At 38.7% G+C, this 26214-nt stretch overlaps 3 protein-coding genes across 3 annotated transcripts; all 3 read left to right on the top strand.

Annotated features, from left to right (window-relative positions):
• The first annotated feature begins 8166 nt into the window (after window positions 1-8166).
• Window positions 8167-17017, top strand: LOC119546122 (odorant receptor 33a). Its single transcript, XM_037852215.1, is given in 5 exon segments — window positions 8167-8194; window positions 8346-8487; window positions 9170-9239; window positions 15201-15919; window positions 16603-17017. Coding segments are annotated over 5 exon segments (1374 nt in total).
• Window positions 17018-17431: 414 nt separating this feature from the next.
• Window positions 17432-18746, top strand: LOC119547226 (odorant receptor 33b). Its single transcript, XM_037853987.1, has 2 exons — window positions 17432-18159; window positions 18335-18746. Exons 1-2 carry the CDS (start codon window positions 17432-17434, stop codon window positions 18744-18746), a joined length of 1140 nt encoding a protein of 379 aa, XP_037709915.1.
• A 516-nt stretch (window positions 18747-19262) lies between these two features.
• Window positions 19263-21446, top strand: LOC119547225 (odorant receptor 33c). Its single transcript, XM_037853986.1, has 2 exons — window positions 19263-20005; window positions 21023-21446. The coding sequence occupies exons 1-2, from the start codon at window positions 19263-19265 to the stop codon at window positions 21444-21446; spliced, it is 1167 nt and encodes a 388-aa protein (XP_037709914.1).
• Window positions 21447-26214: the final 4768 nt, after the last annotated feature.

Raw genomic sequence — 26214 nt, 5'->3', positions numbered from 1 at the left:
AAACAAGCATACTGTTGTGCAATATTATTCAAGATGGAAAATAAATAATTCCGTTTACTCACTGCTAAGCTCACTTTTGAACAACTTGATGGAGGGACATCATTCCCGGCCAATCCCCCTTGTATCTAGCCTTTTCAGTTCATTTTTAGATCGATCTAAATGCTAATTTTATAAATAAATCAGAACATATATATTTTGCAAAAGCCTTTTATAAATGATTATGGTTGTGCGACATTATGCATAGATAATAAACAATTTAAGAAGGAATTTCCACATTATTTTAGAAGCCAAAACTTAGCTTAATTTATTTGAACTTAAATTCAAGATCGAAGAACTGTTACTATCGATCAAATGGGGCTTGATCTGCAATTGATTTGATGTCTTGGACAAATTTGATGTATTTTCAGCCATATTATCGTCGGCATCTTTACATAAGCTTTAAATTTCTTACCGTATTCTCGAAGAGAAACCTGCTCTAAATTTAGCTTATTTTTGTAAGAGCCAGCGAGCACCTCTGCGTATGCTGTTGAAAATTTTCACTGGTGTGAAAGTATTTTTCGCACATAATTTCCAGACCAGGCGAGAAGAGACGATGGGACGTCAGCAAACAGCTTCAACTTGTTAACCTCCTTTTCTAGCCAGCTCTTTCTGTCCCCTTCTTTCTTCCTATTTTATGCTCTTTCTCACTCTCTGTTACTTTGCCCCTGGCATTTACATGGACAATCTACGCCCACTTAAGCGGCGCCTCCATTGTTGGCCGCTTTTCCCGAAACGGAAGAATGAAAACAAAATATTTAAGCGCCACATTCCCCTCGTTCTTTCCCGCATTTCCTACCCCCCACCCTTGTGAATTTTCAATTAAAAGGCGCTTTGCCGCATTCACACATGACTTTTCCGCCGCGCGAAATTAACAGCTCATGAAATATGCCCTGAAATGTATGCAACGCGCCATTGTGTCGTGGATCTGGTTCTCGAGAGCTCGACTCGTCCTTGGCAGCCCAGAAATAACGATGCCAGCCCCAAAGGCGGCAATTTAATCACCTGTACGCCGAGAAATAGAGGAGAAAGTCATATTTTCAACTCTGAAGCAAGAGTCATTAGCTGAAAAGTATAAATAGATTCATAGGTCTGGCGAGCATCCCTTTCCATTTCCTCGCCCACATAGTTTCTCCGGCATTCAATTCCTGTCCGCATTTTCATACTACATTTTAATGAGCCTCTCAATATGCATGACACACAGCTTAAATGTGTAATTGCAAATGCGGTATACCACGTGCTCTCATTACCATCTCTGGTACAGCGGAATCAGCAAAAATTTTGGCCAAACGATGACATCGTGGCTTATACGTAATACGCTCTTGTTGCGAGTGCCACTCAATGCATTCAGTCTATGAAAATGTATTCAATTCGTGGCTGCTCCAGATAAATAATATTCTTGAAAATCGAAATTTTCAGCATTGATGGTGGGGAGGGGGGAAAGAAGAAATATTTATACAACCCTTGCGCTAGCAAACGGAAACGATTTATCAATGGAAATTGGGGGAAAAAATAAAAAACATTTTAAGAACTCTCCATTCAGCTGGTACTGAGTGCGAATACATATTACACATATTCCACATTTGCACACATTCATTCACGTACTGACAGCCTTACAAATTTCTATGCATTTGCTTGGCACTCACTGCCATTCGCATTCAGCATTCACATTCGCATTCAGCGTTCGACATACCGATTTCATTTCGGAGATGTGGGCTATTGTGTGCGGAAAAGTTTTTGGGCTTTGCAAAGTCTGCGCTTAAACTATCATAAAATAATCACAATGAAAAATCAAAAGTTTCTCCGCCAGGACCGGGCTGCACAATAAATCAGAGGAAGGCCTCCGCCACTCACATGCATAATGAAAATAGCAGAAGAAAATGGAAAAGTCTTGGTGGGCCAGAAGGTGGAAACTTTTCTGCGCTTTTGTTCGAGAGTGCAAAAGTTCAAAAGGGCGCAGGAAAGTGAAATATACCATCTCCCACGCTCGGTATTCCTCGGATTCAGTTTCAGGAGGCAGGTGATTAACAGGAGCCGAGGGCCAGCGGGCCAGCCAAATCCATTCATTTGCTGTTTGTCCAGGTTTGAAAAATGATTCAGCCTTGCTAATACGTTTTTGTTGATAATTAAGTAGTGAGCCAGGCGAAACGGAGTGCAGGGCGGGACTTACAGAGATGCGCAAAATTACTAATTGGAGCATTGCGCAAAAATAAACAAAAACAGCCATTGAAACACAGCTAAGCAAACAGCACTTCAAGTCTCAGGGTCGACTAACAAGTACCCTTTAAAAATATATACAACCTTTCCACCACAAAGATTGATTTATTTTGAAATAAGTATGTGGTAAGCAAATAAGCTACTCTAATCTGATGTTTTTTGCTGTTTTCAGCAGCCATTTCTATTACCTCATATCAAGATCTTTTGTAAAAACAAATACACCCCACAAAACACTGGATAAGCGCAGTAAAGAAATGTTTTTTCTGGGTCTTGTTCTGTTTTTTGCTGTTTTGCATACCGCGCAAGAAACAAATCAAAAGTAAATTGCAAATGAAAAACACTTGGAAAAACGTTAAAAAATGAACACACGTTTTATGTACTTTTATTAGTGTGAATATTTTAAGCAAATTAAATACTGAGAACAATAATTGCGAGATCAATATAAATAGCAGGTGTGCGTTCTATTTTGTTTTGTTATGGCTACTCTGGAAAAACGCTCATTCGGGAACTATTGATGATATGTTGATTTGTTAACTTTCTGTTCAATTGAATTTTGTATACAAAAAGAAAACAAGTGCATTTCTAATTATTCGTTGTGGTTTACTTTGTCTGTTTTGTTTTTGAATAAGTTTATTACGTATTTATTTCGTTGGTTTATATTATGTGGTTTGTATTGCCAAAAAAAAGAAAATCATTTTTATTTGTTTTTTGAAAGCACTGAGTTGTTTTCTTCACCTCTTTATGTAGATTCAGTCTTTCAGGTAAACAATATATTGTGTTTTAAATATTGTTTAAATTGTGGTATTCTTTTCTTGAGTAATATTAAGATTAAAATTCTTTCTAAACTATTATTTAGAATAAAATATTTTAAAAACTTCAAGGCAATACGAACATATTTATAAAGTTATAAACATGATATTTGTTCATCAGAGGAGCCTAGATAAAATATATGTACTTTTCATATATTTTCTCCCATTGTCAATATTGAACTGCAATTTAACTGATAACTTGGGGCATACAAATAGCCCCTTTCGAGTTTTTTATATCTATTGTAAGTGCATTAAAACTGGGCCAAGTGCAGGACGAGACAAGGAACAAGTCGGGCCGACGCCACCATTTTGTGTGCTAGGAAAGTGCCAAAAACTATCCTTGACTCGCAGTTGCATTATGCATGACTTTGCATTGGTTTGGCTTTTGTTCCGATTCAGTTTCACAGTATTTTTTGTGTTCGGTCTAAGGGTTTTGCGGGGATTGGGGTTGGGCATGAGAAACGACGCGTAGGGTAAGGTCATCAGCATTTTCATTCCGCTTTACTTACTCAGCTTCTCTCCGGGTTCCGCTCTGTGTATTTTCCCTTCTCGGATTCCGCTCAAATTGTAATTATTTTTCGGCTACACTGTTTGCACACAGTTCGGTTTTTCGCCTTGTCCGCCGAGTTAAAGCATCCGAAAATGGGTGTGATTTATATGGCTCCTCAGTTGGTTACGACTGTAAAATCCTACTTTGATTTTGATTGATCGCAGTTAGTTTATTGTTAGTTATGAAAGCGAGCAGCTGCCGAATCGCGAATCATTTTCCGACAGTCGTAAAGTTTTACTTTGACACATGCCGGGCTGCGCAGTGTTTATTAAGCACCCCAAATACACACGCACTCACACAGAGTCAGTTAATATATTTGACTGTATCACTCATACGTCACGTTGCCGGTTTTCGGGCAAAGAAGGGGGGAATAGCAGGAGAGGCGGGGAAAGTGTTCGGCAGCGGTCAGGAAAGGCTGCTATTGTACAGCACGTGCACTTGACATTTAGTGCCGCAAGTCCCCCAAAACCAATAAGCCAAAGGCCCGCAGGTGAGAGGAATGCTTTACTTTTGGGAAAGAGGGGTTCCCAAACAACTGGCCGTATTAAAATTCAAAGCACACTACAATCGATGACGTACATTGTGAAACGGAGCCGACAAAACTAAGGCACCTTGAATCCAGTAAATGTATATTTATTGTATTCCAACTCGGCTTTGTGAAATCTATCAGTTCAAAAAATAAAAGTAAACTTTGCAAATTTAGCCTAATAAATTCTGCAAAGCTTACGTAAGCTGTTTTATTTTATTTTTGGTAGTACTGTTTATTTTTTGAAATTTATTTTAATCCTTTTTTAATGCTTACAAAACCTTAAAACAAATAAAAAGGACTAAAATAACCTTATTGATTTTCTTTGACTATCTAATGATTTATTTGTATGTTGTTAATGCTTACAAAACCGTACAACAAATAAAAAAGACTAAAATAACCTTTTAAGGTCCTTATTGATTTTCTTTGACTATCTAATGATTTATTTCTTGTGTTTAGAACTAAGTAGTAACAGAATAAATTCATCCATGATATTTACACCTATCCAGGAACTAATGTTCTTACATTTTAATGCAGAATATTGAATTACAATGTTTTCAACCACGATGATAAGGTTCCGTAAGAATTCTATCGGCTTAGTCAATAACCTCTTCGATTAGTTTTCCCCCGTCCACTGGACCCCATGGCGTGCCTGAACATAAAAGTACAAAAGGAACGTGGCATTTCCTCGTCCTTGATGGCAATTGTCAAGTGCGAGCTCCCGGATTGCCCCGCTACTTGAGTTTTCCCGCAGTCGCACGAAAAGCGCAGCTGTCGCAGGCACTCCCCCCTTTGTTTTCCCCCTCCTAACCGTTACTGTTGCCACTTGTGCCGGGTTTTCCTTCGAGTGGCGCCGCCAATCATCGAAAGTGAAGTGTCCGAAAAAGAAAGTGCCGGACACAATGACGAAAATGGAGGGGATTTGGGTGTGGGAGTGTGGGAGTTGACAGGATCAGGAGGAAATAGTGGTGTAAGCGCTGGCCAACTTCCTGCCCGGCCAGTTAACCTAATGACCGGCATTCATGGCCATTTCCCTCTCGTGACGGCTCAAAAGTTCGGCTGGCCCCTGTCCAGGCTTTTATGTGCCCTGTCTTTTGTCATTTATCATAACTTTCGGATGCCCTTTGCTCGTCGCCCCGCCAGAAACTCTTTCAATTGTCCAACGCAAAATTTAGTGGCTATAAGCGTCAGACCATCGGGACTGTGTGGCAACTTCAGTTTATGGCTCAAACCAAAGGAGCAAACGAATTCTAAAATTAAAACATTTCTCCCTTTGCGTTTTTCGGGTAGTCAGGGAAAATAGTCAAGTTATGTCGGCAATGAAAAATTATTGCATAAATTAATTACGACGAGGTACGTGCCTGGCGAGGGCTCGACTTGAAAGTATTAGGGACGTGCCCCGTATGCAGACGAATGGAGCCCCTTTTGAGGTCGGAGGTTGCTCATGGCGTATACGTAATGCGGTACAATGTGTGCGTTTGAGGACAAGCAATTAACCACATGTGCATTCGGTCGTGGTTCCTTTGTCCTTTTTACCTGTAAATTTAATTTCCGGCTTTGGGGGAAGTGAAATGCATTGATTGTCCTAGCAGGTAATTCTCCTTTGGTCTTCAAATTAAATATCCACTGAAATTGCGTGGCATCGTTGATGGTTTCTATGAGTTTTTTACCGACAAGTGAGCTGTACAAGACGATTTACACCGAGCTGCTTAATAGATTCGCACACCCCTTTCATTATTGATTTATCCATCGGATGTCATGGCTTCTGGTTGAGTAAGCTGTTATAAATAAGTTACTTGACAATTATCCCCGGGGCATATTCGGCTGGAAATCCAATTCTCACATCAATTATTAACCGTAGGAAATTTTATTGTAAATTGCGCATACGCCGTGTGCCGCCTGTCTGATCGGAAAACAAATCCGTCAGCACATCGCCAGCCGCGTTGACGTTGTCAACGAGCCAACGCATCGAATTAGCTTTTCCCCCCTCGATTGTTGTGACATTTTCAACAAACAATAAAAGGGCAAAAACAATAGGGAAAAGTTCTAACAGCAGGAGAACAAATTCAAGAGTAAACACAAGTCACACGGGGCCATCCATCAGAGTCCAGGACACTGGCTTTTCTGCGCTGTCAATCGGAGAACCGAGATTCTGGCAGCCTCTCAGGCGGACATCTCTTGTTCAATTAAATTAAATATATAGAGCATTTTCCGATGCGAATCTCGCCGCTGCAGTTGGCTTTCACTTTTTATGTCTCGCGATGTGGGGGTTGCTAGCAACAACAGCAGCACGCTTAAAAATAGCCGCCCGTTGGTCAAGGACACATTATGGTTATTTTTGAAGCCATACAAACTGCAGGGCGAGTGGCCAGAAGGCAAAACAAAAGGTAACGATTTCTTAAAGTCGTTACTGCTGTTAGATTTGAATAAAAATGCACAGCTCTTCACTTTCACTGTCCAAGTTTTCGCTTGTTCGTTACATTTTCCATTTATATTTCTGGCACTTTTCTTTCCTTTGTAAGTTGTGCTTGCGCTAGATTTATCGAGGATTATCCCTCACTTTTGTCACATCCAAACGGACACACACACGCACACTCTATTGTTATTGTTTTTCACACGACTATCTTGAACAGCCTAGCACAAACATTGAAAAGTTGGCCGATTGGAAAATCCGCCGAGGGTACCGTTAGCTGCAGTGGCTTCCAAACAACTGAATTTCCGCCGACGCTTTCGAAAACATTTTTCAAAGTTGCGTTCTCGGTTGCGGTTCGTGCCATGTGCTTCGAACACGTTCGATGCGGCATTTTCATTGTTGTGTTTTGGGTTCGAAAAGAGCCGATTGCAGCCCCGAAGTGGGTTTTCCCCCCATTTTCCACCCATCCATCCAAACCAAAGATGCTGCAGCGCACATACAAATGGGCCAAAACCAAGAGGCCTTCTTGGTGGAAAACTCTGGCTGGGAAGCGTATTTCCGCGCGAGGATTTCACTCCGTCTGTGGGTCTGAAAAATTGCTTACAAATGGAAATGAAGCGTGTGTGTAAAGGTAAGTAGCGCCATCAAATAAATGGCCATAGTCGTTGCTCCACGGACAGGTGAGGAATGTCTGATATATGGCCCACGTCCAAGAATTATGTGTGGCCCAGGCCCAACAGAAGCTAATGATAAGCTTGAAGAGTATTTATTCAGATTTTACAAAGGCAACAAATATGATGACAATTTTAAATCATTAATAACTGTGGCTCACACAAAAAAAAAAATTATGGTTCTAATATATATACTCAATATATATTTTGATATGAGATAAAGTGGGTTTAAAGAAGGTTGTCTGTTTAACCTAGTGTGAATAAGCTTATTACCATATATATCGTGGTTAAAATACTTTCAATTAATAGTTTTTGTATCCTTGATATAATAATGAAGCTTCAGTAACTGTTATTGATACATATTAACATTGCTCACTTAAATATTAAATAATTTTAAAATTTTGTTAAAATCTTGCCCAAAAATGTACTGGTACTTTGTTAACTTTAATAGCTGTTATTATCTTCTTACTTTTAATATTATTTAAACTAATTTAATGTAAGATAAAATTAGTTTCCACTTCAATTAAAACTATTCGCCTGATAAATAATTGTCTTGCACAAATCCAAGGAATCGCTCACTAATTGTCGAAATTCCAAACTTACTCCATAATTTACACCTGCATTCATTGCCCACCCCTTATCTGCTTGTTTTCGATGAATGATTGAACTTCTGGTGCCCAATGCCATTTATTGATGATGCTCTGGACCTTTTGTCTGACCGCAAGTCACCACATTAATTAAGAGCACGCCGCAAAATCCCATTCGAATACTTCGATTGAACTGGGAGAGCTGTGAAGGTCGGGCGTGGATCCCGGATCCGGGCGACTCCTAATCCTTGCCACGGCCCATTCTCCGGCGTACTCTGAGCCCTTGGCCTGGCACGTAAAATATGCCAACTGTAAGGAATTTTGCGGCAACGCCTCGCATAGCTGGCAGCGTGTAAAATGAGCGATAAGCGAGCGCGGGGATGCGGTAGGAGGGGCAGGAAGAAAGGAAAGGATGAAACCAAACTCAGAGAAATAAGTACTTATTTTTGAGATATGGAAAATTTAAAAATCAATGGACCATTTGGACCATTTTTAATCATTAAAATGAAAATAAAAATTTAATTTAAATCACAAAGATTACTTTCCTTTTATCGCTAATTTACACCTGTTCATTTATGGGTACTACTTTAATGACTTTTTTTACGGACGTGTAAAGGCTTAATGTTCTAAGCAATTATTTAAGCAATTATTTTTACACCACATTTTATGTCAGAAAATGTTTCTTACCTATAAAAACTAAAAAGCTGTGAAATAAATTATAAGACAACACAAAATGTGTTTTTATGTTTTTTAAATGTTTCAAAAAATATTTGGATGGCCGGACTAACGTAATATTAGAAATGGAAAAAAAATGGTGGCAGATCTTACATATTTAATATAAGGTATGCAAAAGCAATAAAAAATAGCCAAACAAATTAAGATCAGGCAAGTAAGCATGTCACTTTAAATTGCTAATGGCCTTAGGGCCTTATCACACTTTCTTGACTTTGTACCCACTGACTATATATATTAAAAAAAAGTCCTTGCCCAGAAAGATACTACAGCTTAACAAAGTTTAATAAATTTAAATAATTAATCTTATGAAGATTGCCATTTTTAAAGAATAAATTATTTTTAAGTTACAAAATAAATTGTTTTCTGCAGTGTATCAAGCAACATTTTTCTTGCAGTGCACTGGCTGTGAAATGAAGGTGTGAGAGCAGAATGGTAGTGAAGAAGTTGGCATCGCCTGCAGTTTATGGTGGTTGTAGTTAATAAAGCGAGAACGGAAAACCCCAAGATACTGGGGGAGGCAGAAGAAAGAGATGCCAACACGGAGAAAGAGGGAGAGGGAAAACAGAGTGAAGCACAGCTTGGAGAAGAACAATCAATTTCACGTCAATTGGTTCATATTTTATAGGCTGAGCTACGGGTGCGATGACGACTATGTCGTCACGGATATATCGGAGGCGAAGGAGCAGGAATTAAGGGTACAGTTCGAGGTCCTTCCCCTCTGCCACCCCAGTGAATGGACTGCCAACTAATGGCCAAAACGCAATACTTGACCCAAACAATATTTGGCACTGACAGCACAGCTAAGCCCAACGGAACAATTGAAATGTCAGCATTTGTGGGCGTGTAATAACTGCGCTGCTGGCTAAAAGGAAATGAAACTGGTCCGCAAAGCCGCTTAAACCGCCGAGACGAGCTAGAGAGAGATAGAGGAAGCTGGAAGGAGATGGCACCCAGGGAGCTCATAATTTGACAGGGCGAAATTGAAATGCACTTATGTTCCCAGGCAACAGCTGATCGAGACGTGTTGAATAAGCCATAATCCAGGTGTGGCAATCAATAACAGAGTAGGATTTAGAAAAAAAAAAGAAGGTAAAGAGCGATGTAAGCCATTATGCGTGATAAATTGAAATTTGATCAAATATATTATTTCATTGTCAAAAGAAAAATTTAAAATTATTCTAATTTCATTAAAAATGCTAATTTGATTTAAAAACTGTTTTCAGACTCAATAAGAGTTAAATTTTTGTTATTTCCCGAAATATCTTTTTCAAAGGTTCTTCAAAATAAATTGTAAGCTTAATGTGAGTAAAAAACCCTTAATAACCCTAAATAGGTACATTGTTTTCTAAACCAATATTGCAACCTATCTACATTTCAAATGTTTAAATTAAGGGCGTAAAATCTGCGCGTTGGCCAAAGTTCATACTGTTACTTCGTGGGTTGGCAAACTTTGCGAAGTCATCCTTGGACTCAAACATTGTTGTTCCATTGCCAAACATAAGCTGACTATGCAAAACTTTTGTTTGGCAAGCGAAACGCGTCCTATGCAAAATTGTAGCCGGAAACAGTGTTCGCAGCCCCATGGATGCGACTAAGCCAGACCGAATTCGGCCAGATTAGGAGCCGGCTGCGTAATTTAGGCATTTGATTGATTGCCGTCGTGTGTTGCCTGCCACCCAGGCGTATGCGCAATATGAGAACACAACAAATATGGAATGCGCGTGACCGCTGTGTCTTGTTAATCTCCCTTTTCCCCCGGCGAACGGGTCCAATTAATTAGCATCTCTTTGGCAGACGACAGAAGGCTTTCAGGTGCAACTGGGCGTGTCATTCACATTCACCTGCTAATGAGCGGGCGTGTCAAGGTCAAATGTGCAGGCACTTAGTTTAATGATAAGCAAAGAACGCAAGCAACCGAGCAGAGCCATACCGAAAATTCCACGAATAGCCACTAAAAAAAAAAGAATGGAAACCACTGCCACAAGAAGCGGGAAAAGCGGGGCTCAGGTTAGGGAAAACTACACAAATCGTTCAACACTTGGCGGCACTTAAATGGGGAAAACCACATGATAAAATTAGACGATTAGCAGTGGCCGCAAGTACAGACACTCACATACTGAGCGACTAAGCATTCAGAAGACAGGGGCGCACAAAAAGGGGATCTCCTTAATAAATACAAATTGTTATTACCTGGTTTTTAAAAAATCATTAAAGTGGTATTAAGTTAAAATGAACACTTCTTTGTTTACTTTATAACATCATTTTAAAAACAGATTATCCCATGAAGACTTATTTATAATATTTCTTTATAACATAAGTCGTGGAAAAAACCTTAAAAGAATTAGATTCCTCTTTAATTTTTCTTAAGCAATTTTATTTCCGACACCAAGTAGATCCAGCCATGTCCGTCCGGAAACTATTAAGGCTAGAAAGTCCGGATTAAGCATACAGATTCTAGGTCAGAAGTCCTGCTACCATCTGCTAGTTTGCTCCAATAGAAATGCCCTGAAAGCAAAAAAAAAGTTTAAAGTTTGTTTAAGTAATTTAAATCTCTCTAGGACTAAAAATATTATCTAAGTTAGTGCCGAACAAAAAACTTGGGTTTAAGTTTAAAAAGTAACTTTTGAAAGTCTTTCCTTGTCCATTATCCCTTTCTTTTTGAGGAAATGTACACAATCACGCATGACTTGACTGTTGACTGAGCAAATAGCTGAGGCCCCTCTGGGTCGCGCCCCTGAGAAAAGCACACTGTGCAGACCCGAGTCCATCCATAGACCCCTAGTAGACTAAGTAAACAAACGTTGAACGCAGCTGGCGGTTCATGCAAGTTCCATGCTGTCGACAACCCACTCTCGATTTTGGAGCCCCCTTAACCCCGACATCTTAGTGGTCAGCAAAATGAAACGCAAAAAATATATAAAACCATATAGCGAAAGAAACACACACAAGTTTTGGCGCAGTTCTGGTAAATATTTCCGCTGTGAAAAATCGTTTGAAATTAGTTGAACGCAACATAACGAACAGCGATAAAGCAATAAATACTTGACACAATGCCTTCGAGTCCAGTGTAAACAGAGACTGAATGTGGTCAATGCCATGGGAGATATCATATCCCGGACTGTGGGAATTGTATTTAAATTATAAAGTGTTTATCTAGAGAAATATTACGCTTACACACTTAACTTTCGCATTGGGATCCGTTACAAAGGAATAAAAATAAGAAAAGCAAAGAATTATTTTAGCATTTTTAAGGAAAGTGAAAAATATCTGGGGTCTTTAGTTGGCTGTCACTGCTGACCTTTGCTTCCTCGGCATTTCTTTTTGTGGTTGTGCACAGCGAAGACATGACAAAATTCTGGTTATGTTCTGCGTTTTATTGCTTTGATATTTTCCACATTTTTGGGAGAACGGATTCGCAGTTAACAGCCTTGATTTTTTTGCGGATATGCAGAGGAGCGGGCCAACCACATTACTGTGTGCTTATCCAGCGATAAAAGCGCTGAGTTTTATGGGCTTTAAACATTTAAATTGACTATCTGCGTCAATTTCTGAATGAATATTTAGATGTTTACTCGGATTCTTTGTTGTTTACCTTGTAGTTGCCAAAGGGTAATAAAATCTTAGCGTTTGATGCTAAGCAGCAAAGTAAAATCTAATAAATTACAGAACAAACAGTACGACAAAGTCAAGACCGTGTGACCTTGCCCATCACAAATTGAACACCCTGCACAGATGGGTCTCCGCCCTTTCTCAAAGCCTTCGGCTTCTTGATAAATTTGAAAACTGTCAGTTTCGCCTGATAAAGCCAGAATACTTCCACCGACTCACTGCCACTCACACTTTTCTGGAAGTTTATCGCAGGCCACGCGCCAGTTGCCCGCGAGCCCAACTGGGGGAAAAATAAGATTAAATTACATTTTGCACACAGTTGTGATTTTCATTAATTTAGTCGCACAGAAACACACTTACTCAGAGGGCAGTCGAAGCCAAAAAATCATATAGAGAAGAGAAACTTTTCAAAAAATTCGAAATCAAATAACTTTTGTAACTTTTCTTTCCATTGGAGGGGTCAGACCACAAACAAAAAGCACAAAAAGTTGGCAAAAAAAGTTGCAGCTGCCTCTTAATTATACCCTACAGTCAAAGCGAGCATATTGTTTATTGTTGGAAGTATGTAACATTTTGACTAACATTTTAAAAATAATGTAATTTAACTTACGTAATGTATTAATAAAAAATAATAAAATTATATAAAAATCCCTTTTTAGTCATACCAAAAACAAAAACAAAAAGTTGTCCAAAAAAATTGCAGCTTCCTCTTAATTAGACATATTTGTTTTTTAAGTATGTAATATTTTTACCAAAGTATGCCCCCCTAAGCTCAAAATAAAATATATATCAATCCTACTTCCGCAAGGATTTTGTGACTTTTTTGTGGTCGTCGCTTACACCCAATTATCATGGCTGTTCATTTTGGCATTACGAATGCAAAACGTACAAAATGAACGTTTCTTGTCATTAGCCCTGGATTGATGGACAAAAATTAACAAAAAGCTTAAAATTCTTTAAGAGTGGTAGTAGAATACCAGGAAAACCATGTGTCTAAAAATTAGCTTGATGCCGTTTTTATCGTCTGTAAGGACTGTGTAAGCTAACATACGTTTTTACTAACTGTTTCGGTTGACACTTTTACAGAAGCCATCGATTGCGATAATAAAACATAAAAATGGACAAAAGGTGGAACTTTTCCAGTACGAAGAAGAAATTTGTCCCCCTTGTTCTTCAACTATTTTCCAGCAGATGCAGATACAGAATTTTAATGTCAAACTAAGGCAACTTAGTCCGTGCAGTTGCAACAGAGATTAAAAGGCAACTTTTTCTCCACTTTTTATATGCATTTTTTATTGCCCATTTAGTACGCGTTGCCTCAGCAAAAACAAGAGTATGTTTTATTCAAAATCGATAGAGATTTATACTCAAAGGTCAAGCGCCTTCGTTTTATGTTTACTTATATTAAAAACCCTTTAGGTATTTTGTTACAAAGAACAGGTGTTAAATACTTTGCACCAATTAATTATAATTATGGGTACGCCAAACAGCGTAATTAACGTTACATATTAATTGAATCGAAACTTGCTATGAAAACAAAACCGCCCCATGTCATTCTTAACTGTTTAAAAAATGGAATTGGCCTCGCCGTTTGTAAGGAGTGATTACACTAGTTTACAAATTTATATTTTAAAACTGCCCCAAGAAGGATGGCCTCCCAAATGAAATTTTCTCCAGAAACTAGATTGGAATGGATCAGATTATATTTGCGACACGGTGGTATTCACGGAGACTATGAAAATAAAGGTGGAAGTTAAGGCTGGTGGAACTAGAGGCATCAGCTTGATCGCTTTCATTGCAACAATCAGGATAACCCTAGCAATGTCATTTCGATTAATATTTAAAATTAAGATACAAAATTATGAATATTCTTTTATAAATTGATTAAATAATTGAAATAAATACTCTCAAACGAGATATGGCATATTTATTCTTGTTATTCGTTGAGTAAAAGTGTACATTGTATTCGGGGAAAAGTATATAACAGGTAGTAAAAAGCGTTTTCGTCCCTATCACCGTGGACGGCAGTCTACGTAGTGACGAAGTGCACCAGAGGAGTGTGCGATATAATAATGAAAATGTGGTGTGATGGGCTGTACAGTTTTGGTGCTGGAATAAAAATGTTACAATTCTATGTTTCGTGAACAGTTATCGATTGATCTACAAAATGGTTTTTACGCCCGGAACGGTAAAATCTGTCATTAAAAATCATTTTTAAAATATATCTTTATAACTATCTACAGCGTTTAAATCGGGACATTCACCAAGAGATTATGACCCTGCCATCTCGCTTTGCATAACTCCATGTAATTTCTCGAATACAAATTACTTTTTTTCACAGGAGTATCAATTAGTTTAATCCCACACCTATGTGATTACGTAATAGATGGACAGCCCCTTTTATATAAACATCAAAATGGCAATGTATTACTTATTTAAAGAAATATGTAAAGCTTTTTATTGTCCCGCCACACAAAGTTCACACTTGAATATTAAGTGATAATTGAAGCAATTAAATATAATTACGAGGACAACAATTACGCCTACCCAAGAAAGCTACAGTCATGCGAAAAATAATAAGAGCACCTTGTAACGTTTCAGTAAAATGCCTATAAAATGACTACTTTAAATATTACTACGGTGAAATTCTTTTTTCCTGTTTGAATCATTTTACGGAACGAAAGTTCATTATTTTGGAATCCTTTTATGTAAATCGTAGGTTGGAAATTGCAATGCAGTCATTTTCCAATTCCGTTGAAAGCAAGTTAAAATTATTAAGCTGACTTGTATTACTTTCGTATCAAGAAATTATTTTAAAACCCTTATGTAATTGGAAAGACTACAATATTTTATGTGAAAGAGTCGTTATTTTTTTTACCTGTTGAACTAATGCTATACCATGTCTATTTTCTCCCCAAGTAACTTTTTTTTTGTTTAGTAACTTGCAGGTGTTCTTATCATTTTTCACATGAATGTATCATTCGAAAGATAAACTCTATAAAAGCAATGGGTGCCGCATCGCTTGACTAAGTGTTCTAAACATGAAGTCAACCTGTAAGGAGGTCAAAAGTAAAAATCTCTATAAAACATATTGGCTTTATTGGCGACTTTTGGGCGTCGAGGGCGATTATCCGTTCCGATGGTTACTGGACTTTGTGATCACCTTTTTCATCACCACTTGGTACCCCGTGCATTTAATCCTTGGCCTGTATAATAAGCCTGTCGTACAAGTCTTCAGGAGTTTGCATTTCACAACAGAGTGTATCTTCTGCAGCTTTAAATTTATCTGCTTTCGTTGGAAACTTTCGGAAATTAAGGTCATCGAAGAACACCTTCAGGATTTGGATAAGCGAGCTGATAGTGATGAAGAACGCCAATACTTTAATCAAAGTCCACGAAGTGTGACCCAAACACTCTCGAAGGGCTATCTATTGGCTGCGACATCTGCGGTAATCACTGCCATCGCTGCTGGTTTATTTAGTAGTGGCCGTAATTTAATGTACGCGGGTTGGTTTCCTTATGATGTTCAAGCCACCGCATTAGTCTTTTGGATTAGCTTCACTTATCAGGCTATTGGGTCCAGTATGTTGATTCTGGAAAACCTTGCCAACGATTCATATCCCCCAATAACATTTTGTGTGGTCACTGGACATGTGAGACTTTTGGCAATGCGATTAAGTCGAATTGGGCAGGATGAGAAGACGTCAATGGCTGAAAATAAAACACAACTCATCGAAGCAATAAAGGATCACAGGAAGCTAATGCAGTAAGAAAGAACTCTTTAAAAAAGTTCTGTAACATCTAATTATTTTTGCCACACTGTACACCTTTTAATTTTTTACCCGTTACTCGTACAGTACCCGTACAGTAAAACGGTGTACTAGATATATATATAGAAGGAACCGATTCCGACAACAGCTTCCTACAGTTGTAATACTTAAAAAAAATGATTCCACGTGCACTCTGAATCCCACAAACCGCCTACAGACCTCAAGAAATCGTCCGTATGAACGCAGTTATCTCGGAAACTATAAAAAGCTAAAAAAAATAGGATTAAGCATGTTGTTCTAGAGAGTTTGGCGCATCCAACGCCCACACACCGCACAAAACTGTGGCGCCAAATAAGATACATTTTATTTTATTTCGCTTGTCAATACCAACCAGCACGCCGAAAATTGTTCATCCGATTTGCATCCGATTTAGTTAATAAGTAATGATTTTAGGCCCTTGTCTAGCAAGAACATTGTCAATGACGTAATAGCCAGTAGATAAAAAAGAAGTGTGTAAGATGTAAGGTAGATGAAATGTAGAAACTACATTTATTTCGAAGTTGGTTAGCTGAGTAATAGTTATCTTATAGTCGAGGCACTCGACTATAACGTTCTCGCTTGTTTTTATTTTATTATTGTAAAATATTTGCAATTTAATAAACTAAAATTTGTTTTTCAGAATAGTTTCCTTGCTCCGCAGAATTTTGTATCTTACCCAACTGGGTCAGTTCCTTTCGAGTGGAATCAACATTGCAATAACGCTGGTCAACATCCTTTTCTTTGCGGAAAACAAGTTTTCGATGATTTACTATTCTGTGTTCTTTGCGGCCATGTTTATAGAGTTATTTCCAAGCTGTTACTTCGGAACGCTGATGACGATGGAGTTCGACAAATTGCCATACGCCATTTTCTCAAGCAACTGGATTAAGACTGATAAGGAATACAAACGAAACTTAATAATTCTAATGCAGTTTATGATTGTTTCGGTGAATATTAAAGCTGGCGGTATTGTTGGCATCGACATGAGTGCATTTTATGCCACTTGCCGTATGGCCTATTCCTTTTTCACCTTAGCCATGTCGTTTCGATTCTAAGAGTACAGGAATACATTTAAAAGCCGTTCTCAAAACAAATAAACATTTAACCACAATAGATTTCTTGTAGACCTTATCACATTTACGTGTCATTTATCTAATTTTAAATATTACACCCAAACACCAAACGTTAATCAATAAAATTTTATTTCTCAACCCATAAATATTTATTTACACTGCCGCCCTCAAGAATAATCGGCTCAATAATTTAAAAACTGTCTAGGTAAAGGATTTCTGATAAAAAAAAAGTACCAAGACGTTTGTTGCCTAAGGAAAGGTGTGAATTGTTAACCAAAATTATAGGTTTACCACAGGGACACTAAATTGGTGGGCGTTACATAGGTGGACTGAAATTAATTCGAAGTCCAAGTATAAAAGAGGAAGTGCCGCAGGACCTACACAATTGTTTCGAACATGGATTTAAAGTCGCCAGTTATCAGAAGTGAACATATCTACCGAGCCTATTGGTTATATTGGCGTCTTTTGGGCTTGGAAAGCCGATCCGTCCTAAACCGCTTGCTGGATATTTTGATCACAGTTTTCGTCACTTTCTGGTATCCAATTCATTTAATTCTCGGCCTATTTATGGAAAGAACCCTCGGTGATGTCTGCAAAGGTCTACCAATCACAGCTGCCTGTTTCTTCGCAAGCTTTAAGTTTGTTTGTTTCCGCCTGAAGCTGGAAGAGATTAAAACAATGGAAGTCTTGTTTAAGGAGCTGGATCAGCGTGCCTTGAGTCCTGAGGAACGCCAGTTTTTTAGTCAAAATACAAAACGTGAGGCGAATTTGATTTGGAAAAGTTTCCTCGTGGCCTATGGATTGTCGAATGTTTCGGCCATAGCGTCGGTTCTTTTCGGCGGTGGACATAAGTTATTATATCCGGCATGGTTTCCATACGATGTGCAGGCCTCAGAACTGCGGTTTTGGCTAAGTGTGTCCTACCAAATAGCCGGAGTGACTTTGGCAATTATTCAGAACCTGGCCAATGATTCCTATCCACCGATGACATTTTGTGTGGTAGCTGGACATGTACGACTATTGGCAATGCGTTTGAGTAGAATAGGACAAGATCGAAAGGAAACAAATGCTGTAATCAGAAAGCAATTAATCGAAAGCATTGAGGACCACAGAAAAATCATGAAGTAATATGTTTTTTTATTTTAAATCAAAATTTCAGAAAGTATATTTTAAAATAATTCAAGCTTTTAATACCATTGAATAAACTAAATTTTACTTTTCGCAAATTTATCATAACAGTTACAAAAACAGTAACAAATTTTTTAAAAAAGAATCTCACCGAACTTTTTCACTTTCTAGAATCGTGGACTTACTGCGCAGCACCATGAATATATCGCAACTTGGTCAGTTTATCTCAAGTGGCGTCAACATTTCCATAACGCTTGTCAACATTTTGTTTTTCGCGGAAAATAACTTTGCCGTAACTTACTACGGTGTGTATTTCCTATCCATGGTACTGGAGTTATTTCCGTGCTGCTATTACGGTACTCTGATATCTGTAGAGATGAGCAGATTGACCTACGCGATATATTCGAGCAACTGGATGGGAATGGATCGGGGATATTGCCGCACCATGCTGATATTCATGCAACTAACCCTGACGGAGGTGCAGATCAAGGCGGGTGGAATGATTGGCATCGGAATGAATGCTTTTTTCGCCACCGTGCGATTGGCCTACTCCTTCTTCACACTGGCCATGTCGCTGCGATAATGAGTGAGCCCGTGGGACCATTGGCCCACTCATTTGCTTACTCGCTCTATTTTAATTACCACTAATGGGGCCATTAGCGGAAGCTTTATGAAAATTGCATTGGCTGCGTTTAAATGCCGCTTAGCGGTAGATAATGCACCTGAAAATGGCCTGCTTAAATAAAGCCAGTTTGATAAAGTTTTTAATTTAATCAAGTATGATATTTTTTTAAGCAGCTGTATTTTTTTAAGTATTTGGGAGTTACACAGAAACTGCTTCAGTTTTTAAATCATATTTACTAAATGTCAAAAATGTTTCTGTTGCATACGCCTTTATAAACTTGTTTATTAACCTCTTTTTTTTGAGTTCAGAATACTTTTTTTAGAAAAGTTTTTTAAGGAGAAAACAAAATATTGGTGTACAAATTAAACCAAATTGTAAGAGGTCATCACATTTCATGTGATTTCTGGCAGTGCATCTCCCAAGGCAACTGCATAAAAGCTGCCAGCTCAGCAGCGAATATCCATTAGGAGAACAATGGTTATCATCGATAGTGTTCGTTTTTATCGTCCCTTCTGGCTCTGCATGCGAGTGCTAGTACCGACATTCTTCAAGGAGTCAAGGAGTCTTCAAGCAGGCCCCATCCAGCTTTATGTGGCGGCGCTGCATGTCCTGGTCACCTTATGGTTCCCACTGCACCTTCTGCTGCATCTTCTGTTGCATCCTTCTGCGGCTGAACTCTTGAAGAACCTGTCCATGTCTTTAACCTGCCTTGCCTGCAGTCTGAAGCATGTGGCCCACCTGTATCACTTGCCTGAGATTGTGGAGATCGAATCTCTGATCGGACAGCTGGATACGTTCGTATCGAGCGAACAGGAGCATCGATACTACCAGGATCACGTGCACTGTCATGCGAAGCGCTTTACGCGATGTCTCTACAAAAGTTTTGGTATGGTGTACGTGTTATTCTTATTAGGTATTTTCGTTCAGATCATTAACGGAAACTGGGAGCTCATATACCCCGCATATTTCCCTTTTGACTTGGAGAGGAATCAATGGATGGCTGCATCGGCCTTGGGCTATCAGGTTATCAGCATGCTTGTCGAAGGCTTTCAGGGTCTGGGAAACGACACCTACACCCCGTTGACCTTGTGTCTTCTAAGCGGACACCTCCATTTGTGGTCCATTCGAATGGCTCAACTCGGATTCCTCGAGGACGAAACTACCAGTAATCATGAGCGATTGCTGGAATACATTGAGCAGCATAAGCTCTTGGTCAGGTAAACTTTAATAAGGCTTTATTGAATTTTTTGTAGTTACCGAAAACTAATTTTAAAAATTACTAATATCTTTTAAAATCATACCCTTCTACCTTTCCCTTCATCATAAATACTTCTTTGAGTTCTTTGAGGCTTAGAATTGACGCTCACAAATTAGAAATACATTTTAAAAACGATTAATCGATATTTTATATGTTAGCGTCAAATAAAGATACCGCTCTTCGTTTTAAAAATATTCAGCTGAATTAATCTGTATCATCAAAATAAACAACCATTTTCTTTTTGGTAGGGCGCACGGTGGAAATCATACGTTGGAAACCACAATGTGATTACACACCTATGACTTTTACAAATGTAGGAATTACATTCTGTGTTGGATTGAAGCTTTCACACCCGATTGTCACTCATTTCCGTCAGTCCGATACGATGTCGATGCCGATGCATTATGCTCCAGGGAATTGTAGATATTTAAAGCGATAAATAGATAGTTTATTATTTGTTTAGGTATCCGGAACTGAGTTTTTTCAGAAACGCCAAGCTTTAGCCAAATATTTAAGCTTCTAGCCTACCCAGGAATAAACAAAGAAAAGTATACGTTTTAAATCTTATGCCAAAAAGGAAAAGCTTAGACTTATTTAGTCGAACGTATAATACCTTTTGTTCACAAATCTTGATGTCAGATCTATTTAAGGCTTGCTCGTTAAAATGTTTATTTCTTCAAAAGCAAAAGAAAGAAGTAAGTTTAAATCTGTTCCATTCTATATCTAAAAACCTAAAACGGCTATTTGATGTATACGCACAAACAAACATAATTTTGTTTGCGAAATAACTTTTGAAGATACCTTTTGATTATTTGATACCTGAGACACACTTTCGGTACCCATCCTCACTACGTTTCCTGCTCTTTTCACGTTCTTAAGGTTTTAATATAGTAATAGAAAAATCCAAAAACCTAAGGTACTGCCTAAAATCGATTTTTAGTGATAGTCCTTGAACTTATTCCTTTCGATCTTGCAGGTTCCACAGCCTGGTGGCTCAGACCGTCAGCGAGGTGCAGCTGTTCCAGTTGGGTGGCTGTGGCGCCACCCTGTGCATCACCGTGACCTACGTGCTCTTCTTTGTGAGCGACACCATCTCGCTGGTCTACTACTTGGTCTTCTTCGGGGTGGTCTGCATGCAGCTCTTCCCCAGCTGCTACTTTGCCAGCGAGGTGGCCGAGGAGGTGCAGAGCCTGCCGTATGCGATCTTCTCCAGCAGGTGGTACGATCAGTCCCGGGAACATCGGTTCGATCTGCTCCTCTTCACCCAATTGACCTTGGGGTCCAGGGGGCGAGTCATAAAGGCGGGCGGACTCATCGAGCTGAATTTAAATGCCTTCTTCGCCACTCTGAAGATGGCCTACTCCCTGTTCGCCGTTGTGGTGCGGGTGAAGGGTATATAGGGCGGATGGTTAATTAAACGGCTACCCCGGCCACCGTATTGTTATTGATTTTGCCCCTTGAAATCGGCCAAAAGTGGAGCAATCAACGCGCGTAAATGAAAATTCATTAATTGGCCCCGTCGCGATACGCAAATAAACAGTTTGCCACTCTGATATTCTGCTATTGTTCGACCGAACAACAATGGCACATTAAAATGAAATGAAATGAATTGTTTACGTATACACAACTTTTATTCTGATTTCAGCGTGTGTATTTTGTTATTGTAAGCCTTGCATAAATCTCAATGAACCTGGTCGCTTTATTGTTGTTGTAATTAAATTAAAAAATATATGCCAATCAACGAAAAATATGTAACAAAAAGGAATGTAAAATGTATTTATCAAAGTCTGGAAATCGTCCTTGATTTTGTTTTATTATGATTTTAAATTCATGGGTTTGCAGCACTGTGAATGGCAGAGTTTACACATTTCGACCATTTTCATTTTGCCTGTTTATTGACTTATGACAAGAGACCCTCTCTAATATTTAGGACCATTTTGGAGCACCCCAAAGTGTGTACGTGATCCAAACGCATTTTTTGATGCTTCAGTTGTTGGTATCTGTCGAAATTTAATCAAACTTAAGAGCCTCAGCGAATCGATGCTCAATTTTTTAGCATCTCGAGCTCATACGCACATTTTATGACTGATTTTTAATTAAAACTCTTACCAAGCGGGAATAATTGAATTCTGAAATGTTTCCACTGCATTACACTTCGCTGTTACTTGGATCAAGCTTATGAAACTGTGGGGAATACCCTAACTTTACAATATTTTAATAGGTAGGCATAAAAAATACATTCTGGATTCCAAAAACTTGGCCATTTCAAAATTGTTTGAATATAAATTGTTCTAGGTATTTCCATCCTTTTTTTAAATTATGGCATGATACTTAAACATTTTTGTTAAACGAAGCAGCCGTGAATGTGATTAAATGAATCAACTTGGATGTTGTGAAGATGAGACATGGATAGCATCTCGAAACGGAAAGCGTCCTCGCAACGAATGTATGCTGCCGTGGAAACGAAAAATACATTAAAATATATTCCACCGGACTACGAGCTTTTTGTCCGAAATGCAAATGAGGAAAAGCCCTTGGCGTTGCGTGCCGGAAAAGTGCAACGGACATCGGGCTGCATAAGTGGCCAGGAAAGAGGCGCCGACAAATGTAGGCGCACACTTGACGAAGGACTCGTGGCAAGGAGTGCGGTGAGATGGAGCGTGGCCAAGGACACGCAAGGACTCGCACCGCGCCCGTGGCAATTTATTGATGCCGACGATGAGTGCGTACAAATTGCCTGAAGTATTGGCGGGTGCACTGGTAAATATTTTAATATACTCTTAATAATATGATAAATTATGATTTATAATTTTTAAAACTTTATATTCTTTGATCAGTAAAATAAAAATTGTTTTTAAATACTTATAATGTTATATTAAAAGAAAGTGGTTTTATGGTCTATTCAAAAACTTTTATTTATATACCTAACCTTTGGTATGATACAAATGAACAATTTTAAGTTAGAAGATACCAAACATTATTATTTGCTATTTTTTTTAAATATATAATAATGTACTCAGAAAATATTTTGTATCTATAATAACGGCGGACTATAAGCTCTTCCGCTGGCCCTTCAAAATCCTTTTTCTCCGTGTAGGGTGAGGAGTGCTGTAAGGGGTTATGTCAATACAGTTTGTCGCCTCCAGATGGCGCTGTCCTGTCTGTCGAACGCTTTGCAACCAAGCAACCATTAAAATGTGCCCCCAGCAACACTTTGCGTCATTATTGAAAGCAATTTCCCACGGCAAATGGAAATCGAAAAGACAAAACAAAATCGAAAAACAATGCGAAAAATAAAATAAAATAAAATCACACAGAGAACAGTGGAAAATGCGACAAATGTCGGTGCTCAGGCCGCAGCTTAGAGGCCTCGGCGCGAATATTGCGCATACGCCACCCCAGGGAGCAGCACTCGAAATACAGCTCTACACCCGTGCAATCCTACCACCCAATAGACCCATCTAAAGTCGGGAGCCACAGCAGGCCCAATTGCTGGAGGTGATTTAACTTTTTCTGCCTGCCATTCATTTCCTTTTCAATAGCACAAAAGCACACAGACACCGAGCCGAGAGATGGCAGAAATATTGTTGGCACACTTTTTCAAGTGTTTCCTGCCTTCCTGCACGTTGTCCTGGCTGCTGGCTGCTGGCTCCTTTCTCCTTTCTCCTCGTCCTCCTGCCGCCCGACTGTTTATTTTAACTTTTGGCATTTTGCGAACGCGAACCGGGGGAATTGCGCCCGCCTGAAATAGGAAAGTAAAACAAAAAGCGGTTAAACAAAAATATGAAAAATAAATTGAAACACTCAACCAAACCGGGGCTGTCTGTCTAAAAAGGCCCAGAAGAGGCTTCCACTCAATCAGAGCTTTGGCATTGGTGACACCGGGCCTAAAAGCCATGGCCCTGCTGTAAATAAAGCCAGATTTGCCGGCCACCGTCCTCCGGCCGCAGATTGAATTGCCCCTCTGACCGAAAAACACTATTTGATTGCCAAGCCCTGCGGTATTCGGAATGTAGATGCCGAACTGAAGCAATCACAATTTTGGTTGCATTTTGCTTGGGTTGTTTGGTTTCTGCATTTTCTCGAAAAGTCAACAAAGTCTTATGCTCGGTGATAATATATGCAATATTCCATTTTAATGGAGAGAAATGCATTTGCCCAAGTTTCAACTTTGGCGCAAATCACTTGGAAACAAGACGGGAATATATTTGTTTTGCCTCTATTCTGTTGATTTTTGAACTAATATTCACTACAAGCCAGAATAAGAAAGTCTATTGAAGAACAGTTTTGAAATCTGACAATTCCCTAATGTTCGAAAGAATGCTATAAATAAAACACAATTATTCTCAATTTAACAAACAAACAAGTTTGCACTTCCATGTTCCATTTCAGTTTTGGGAATCGAATAAATTTAACGATTTAAAACCCAATTTGCAACCATATTGCCCTTTAATTTAGTTCAAATAAATACAAGCTCTACTGGTGAACACAAAAACGTAATTGGAATTGCAGTGGCAATAGCAATTGATTATTTAATGAACGCTAATACAGTAAATGTGTCGACTCTAATTGCCTTTTAGCAGTTGCAAATTGTGAGAAATCGTCGAGCGCATTTTCTGTATCGAGTGAAAAAGTGAAAAATGATTAATTACCCGCCGGCAAATTGGCCCGACTTGGCGGAGGGATAGGGATTTTCCGTGTACAGCTGCATTGCGATTCGTGTCGGAATTGGCAAAACTATTTTCCCATTCCACTCGGCCAACTCAATTACAACGTGGCCGACTGTCGGCTGTTGGGCATTCAATTTTCCCCGTCCAGCGAGAAAAACAAGCGGAAAACGCGCATCAAAGACAAACAAAGCTGGCAAAGGGGGGGAGGGGGTGGGATATGGGGTTGCAAGGGGGATGCTGGAAAAAGTGTCCAACATGTTGGACAACCGAACTGGCGGCGCCTAAAACTATGCTCCACGGCATGAATAACAGAGCGGATCAGGCCTTTAGCTTTTTTCGCAGTCTCTGCACTGGGAAAAATAAGTTAATTTCATTTAAAAAATTAAATTCAGTTAGACCATTAACTACACTCTTTTATAAAAAATATTTGATCCATAATGATGAATAAACTTGCTTAAAGTTTAAGCCAAACAAGATTTTTGGATTAGTTATCGTCATCGTTATATGTATGTATGTACTACAGTCTGTAGTGAATATTATTTCTTACTTAGAAATAAAATATTAAGATCCATAAGAACCAATAAGCTAACTTTCAAGTATCAACCAACCAAGATCTTGGAATTTAATTGTATCCTGCAAAAAAGAGTTAGTAAGTGATGCTAGGGACATCACCCCTTTTTACTACAAAACATATACTAAGGTTGCAAATTATATAGATAGTTTTTAATTCTACTTGTTAATACAATCATTAATAAAGTTGAATTCTATCTAAGAAATATATTTTTAATTTACTTTTTATTTGTGTTTTCTCTGTGCACCGGCACTTCAGCTCTTGCTCTTGTATTTTAGTCATGCATGACAATTTTTTCCAGCCAGTTGCCTTTTTTGCTTTCGGTTTCCTTTGGCTCGCCTCCTGTTATTGTTGGGGCTCCCTTTGTTTGGGCCACGTTGGAGATTTCTTTTTGTTTTCATACGCACTGACACAGATGTTCCAGCCCATGTTGTTGCGCTACTTTTGTTTTTGCAGCTGATAGAGTTAGCATGCTTGGTTGTCCCAGTGCCGCATCCTGAACCGACTCAACTTGGCCCCATTAATATGTCTAACTCACATATGAGTATCTCATAGAAGAGTACATTATGGCTGAGCGCTTTAATCTTGTAAAATATTTCTTTAAAATGGTTTATGTAAATCAAACCAACAAGGTCAGGTCTTTAAGAGTGCTTTAAATATACTAGATATCGTTGGTATTTCGATTATGTTCATCGAATGCTTTGCGAGTTTATATAAGATATTTAATGAACTACATTAATGATGTTATACTTGCCCCAAGACATAAAATAAAATTGTTTTTGAACCTCTAATTTATTTAACACATACGACATTTTAGGAAGAAATTATACCTAATATAAAATGAAAAACACATTTTCCATCCACAATGTTTCTAAAAGTATACCAAATTGAAAAACAAAATGCAACAAAATCCCAGTAGGCTTTAAT

This window comes from Drosophila subpulchrella, chromosome 2L (assembly GCF_014743375.2).
Source record: "Drosophila subpulchrella strain 33 F10 #4 breed RU33 chromosome 2L, RU_Dsub_v1.1 Primary Assembly, whole genome shotgun sequence".
Lineage (NCBI taxonomy): Eukaryota > Metazoa > Arthropoda > Insecta > Diptera > Drosophilidae > Drosophila > Drosophila subpulchrella.
This window is presented reverse-complemented; position numbering and strand designations above follow the sequence as displayed.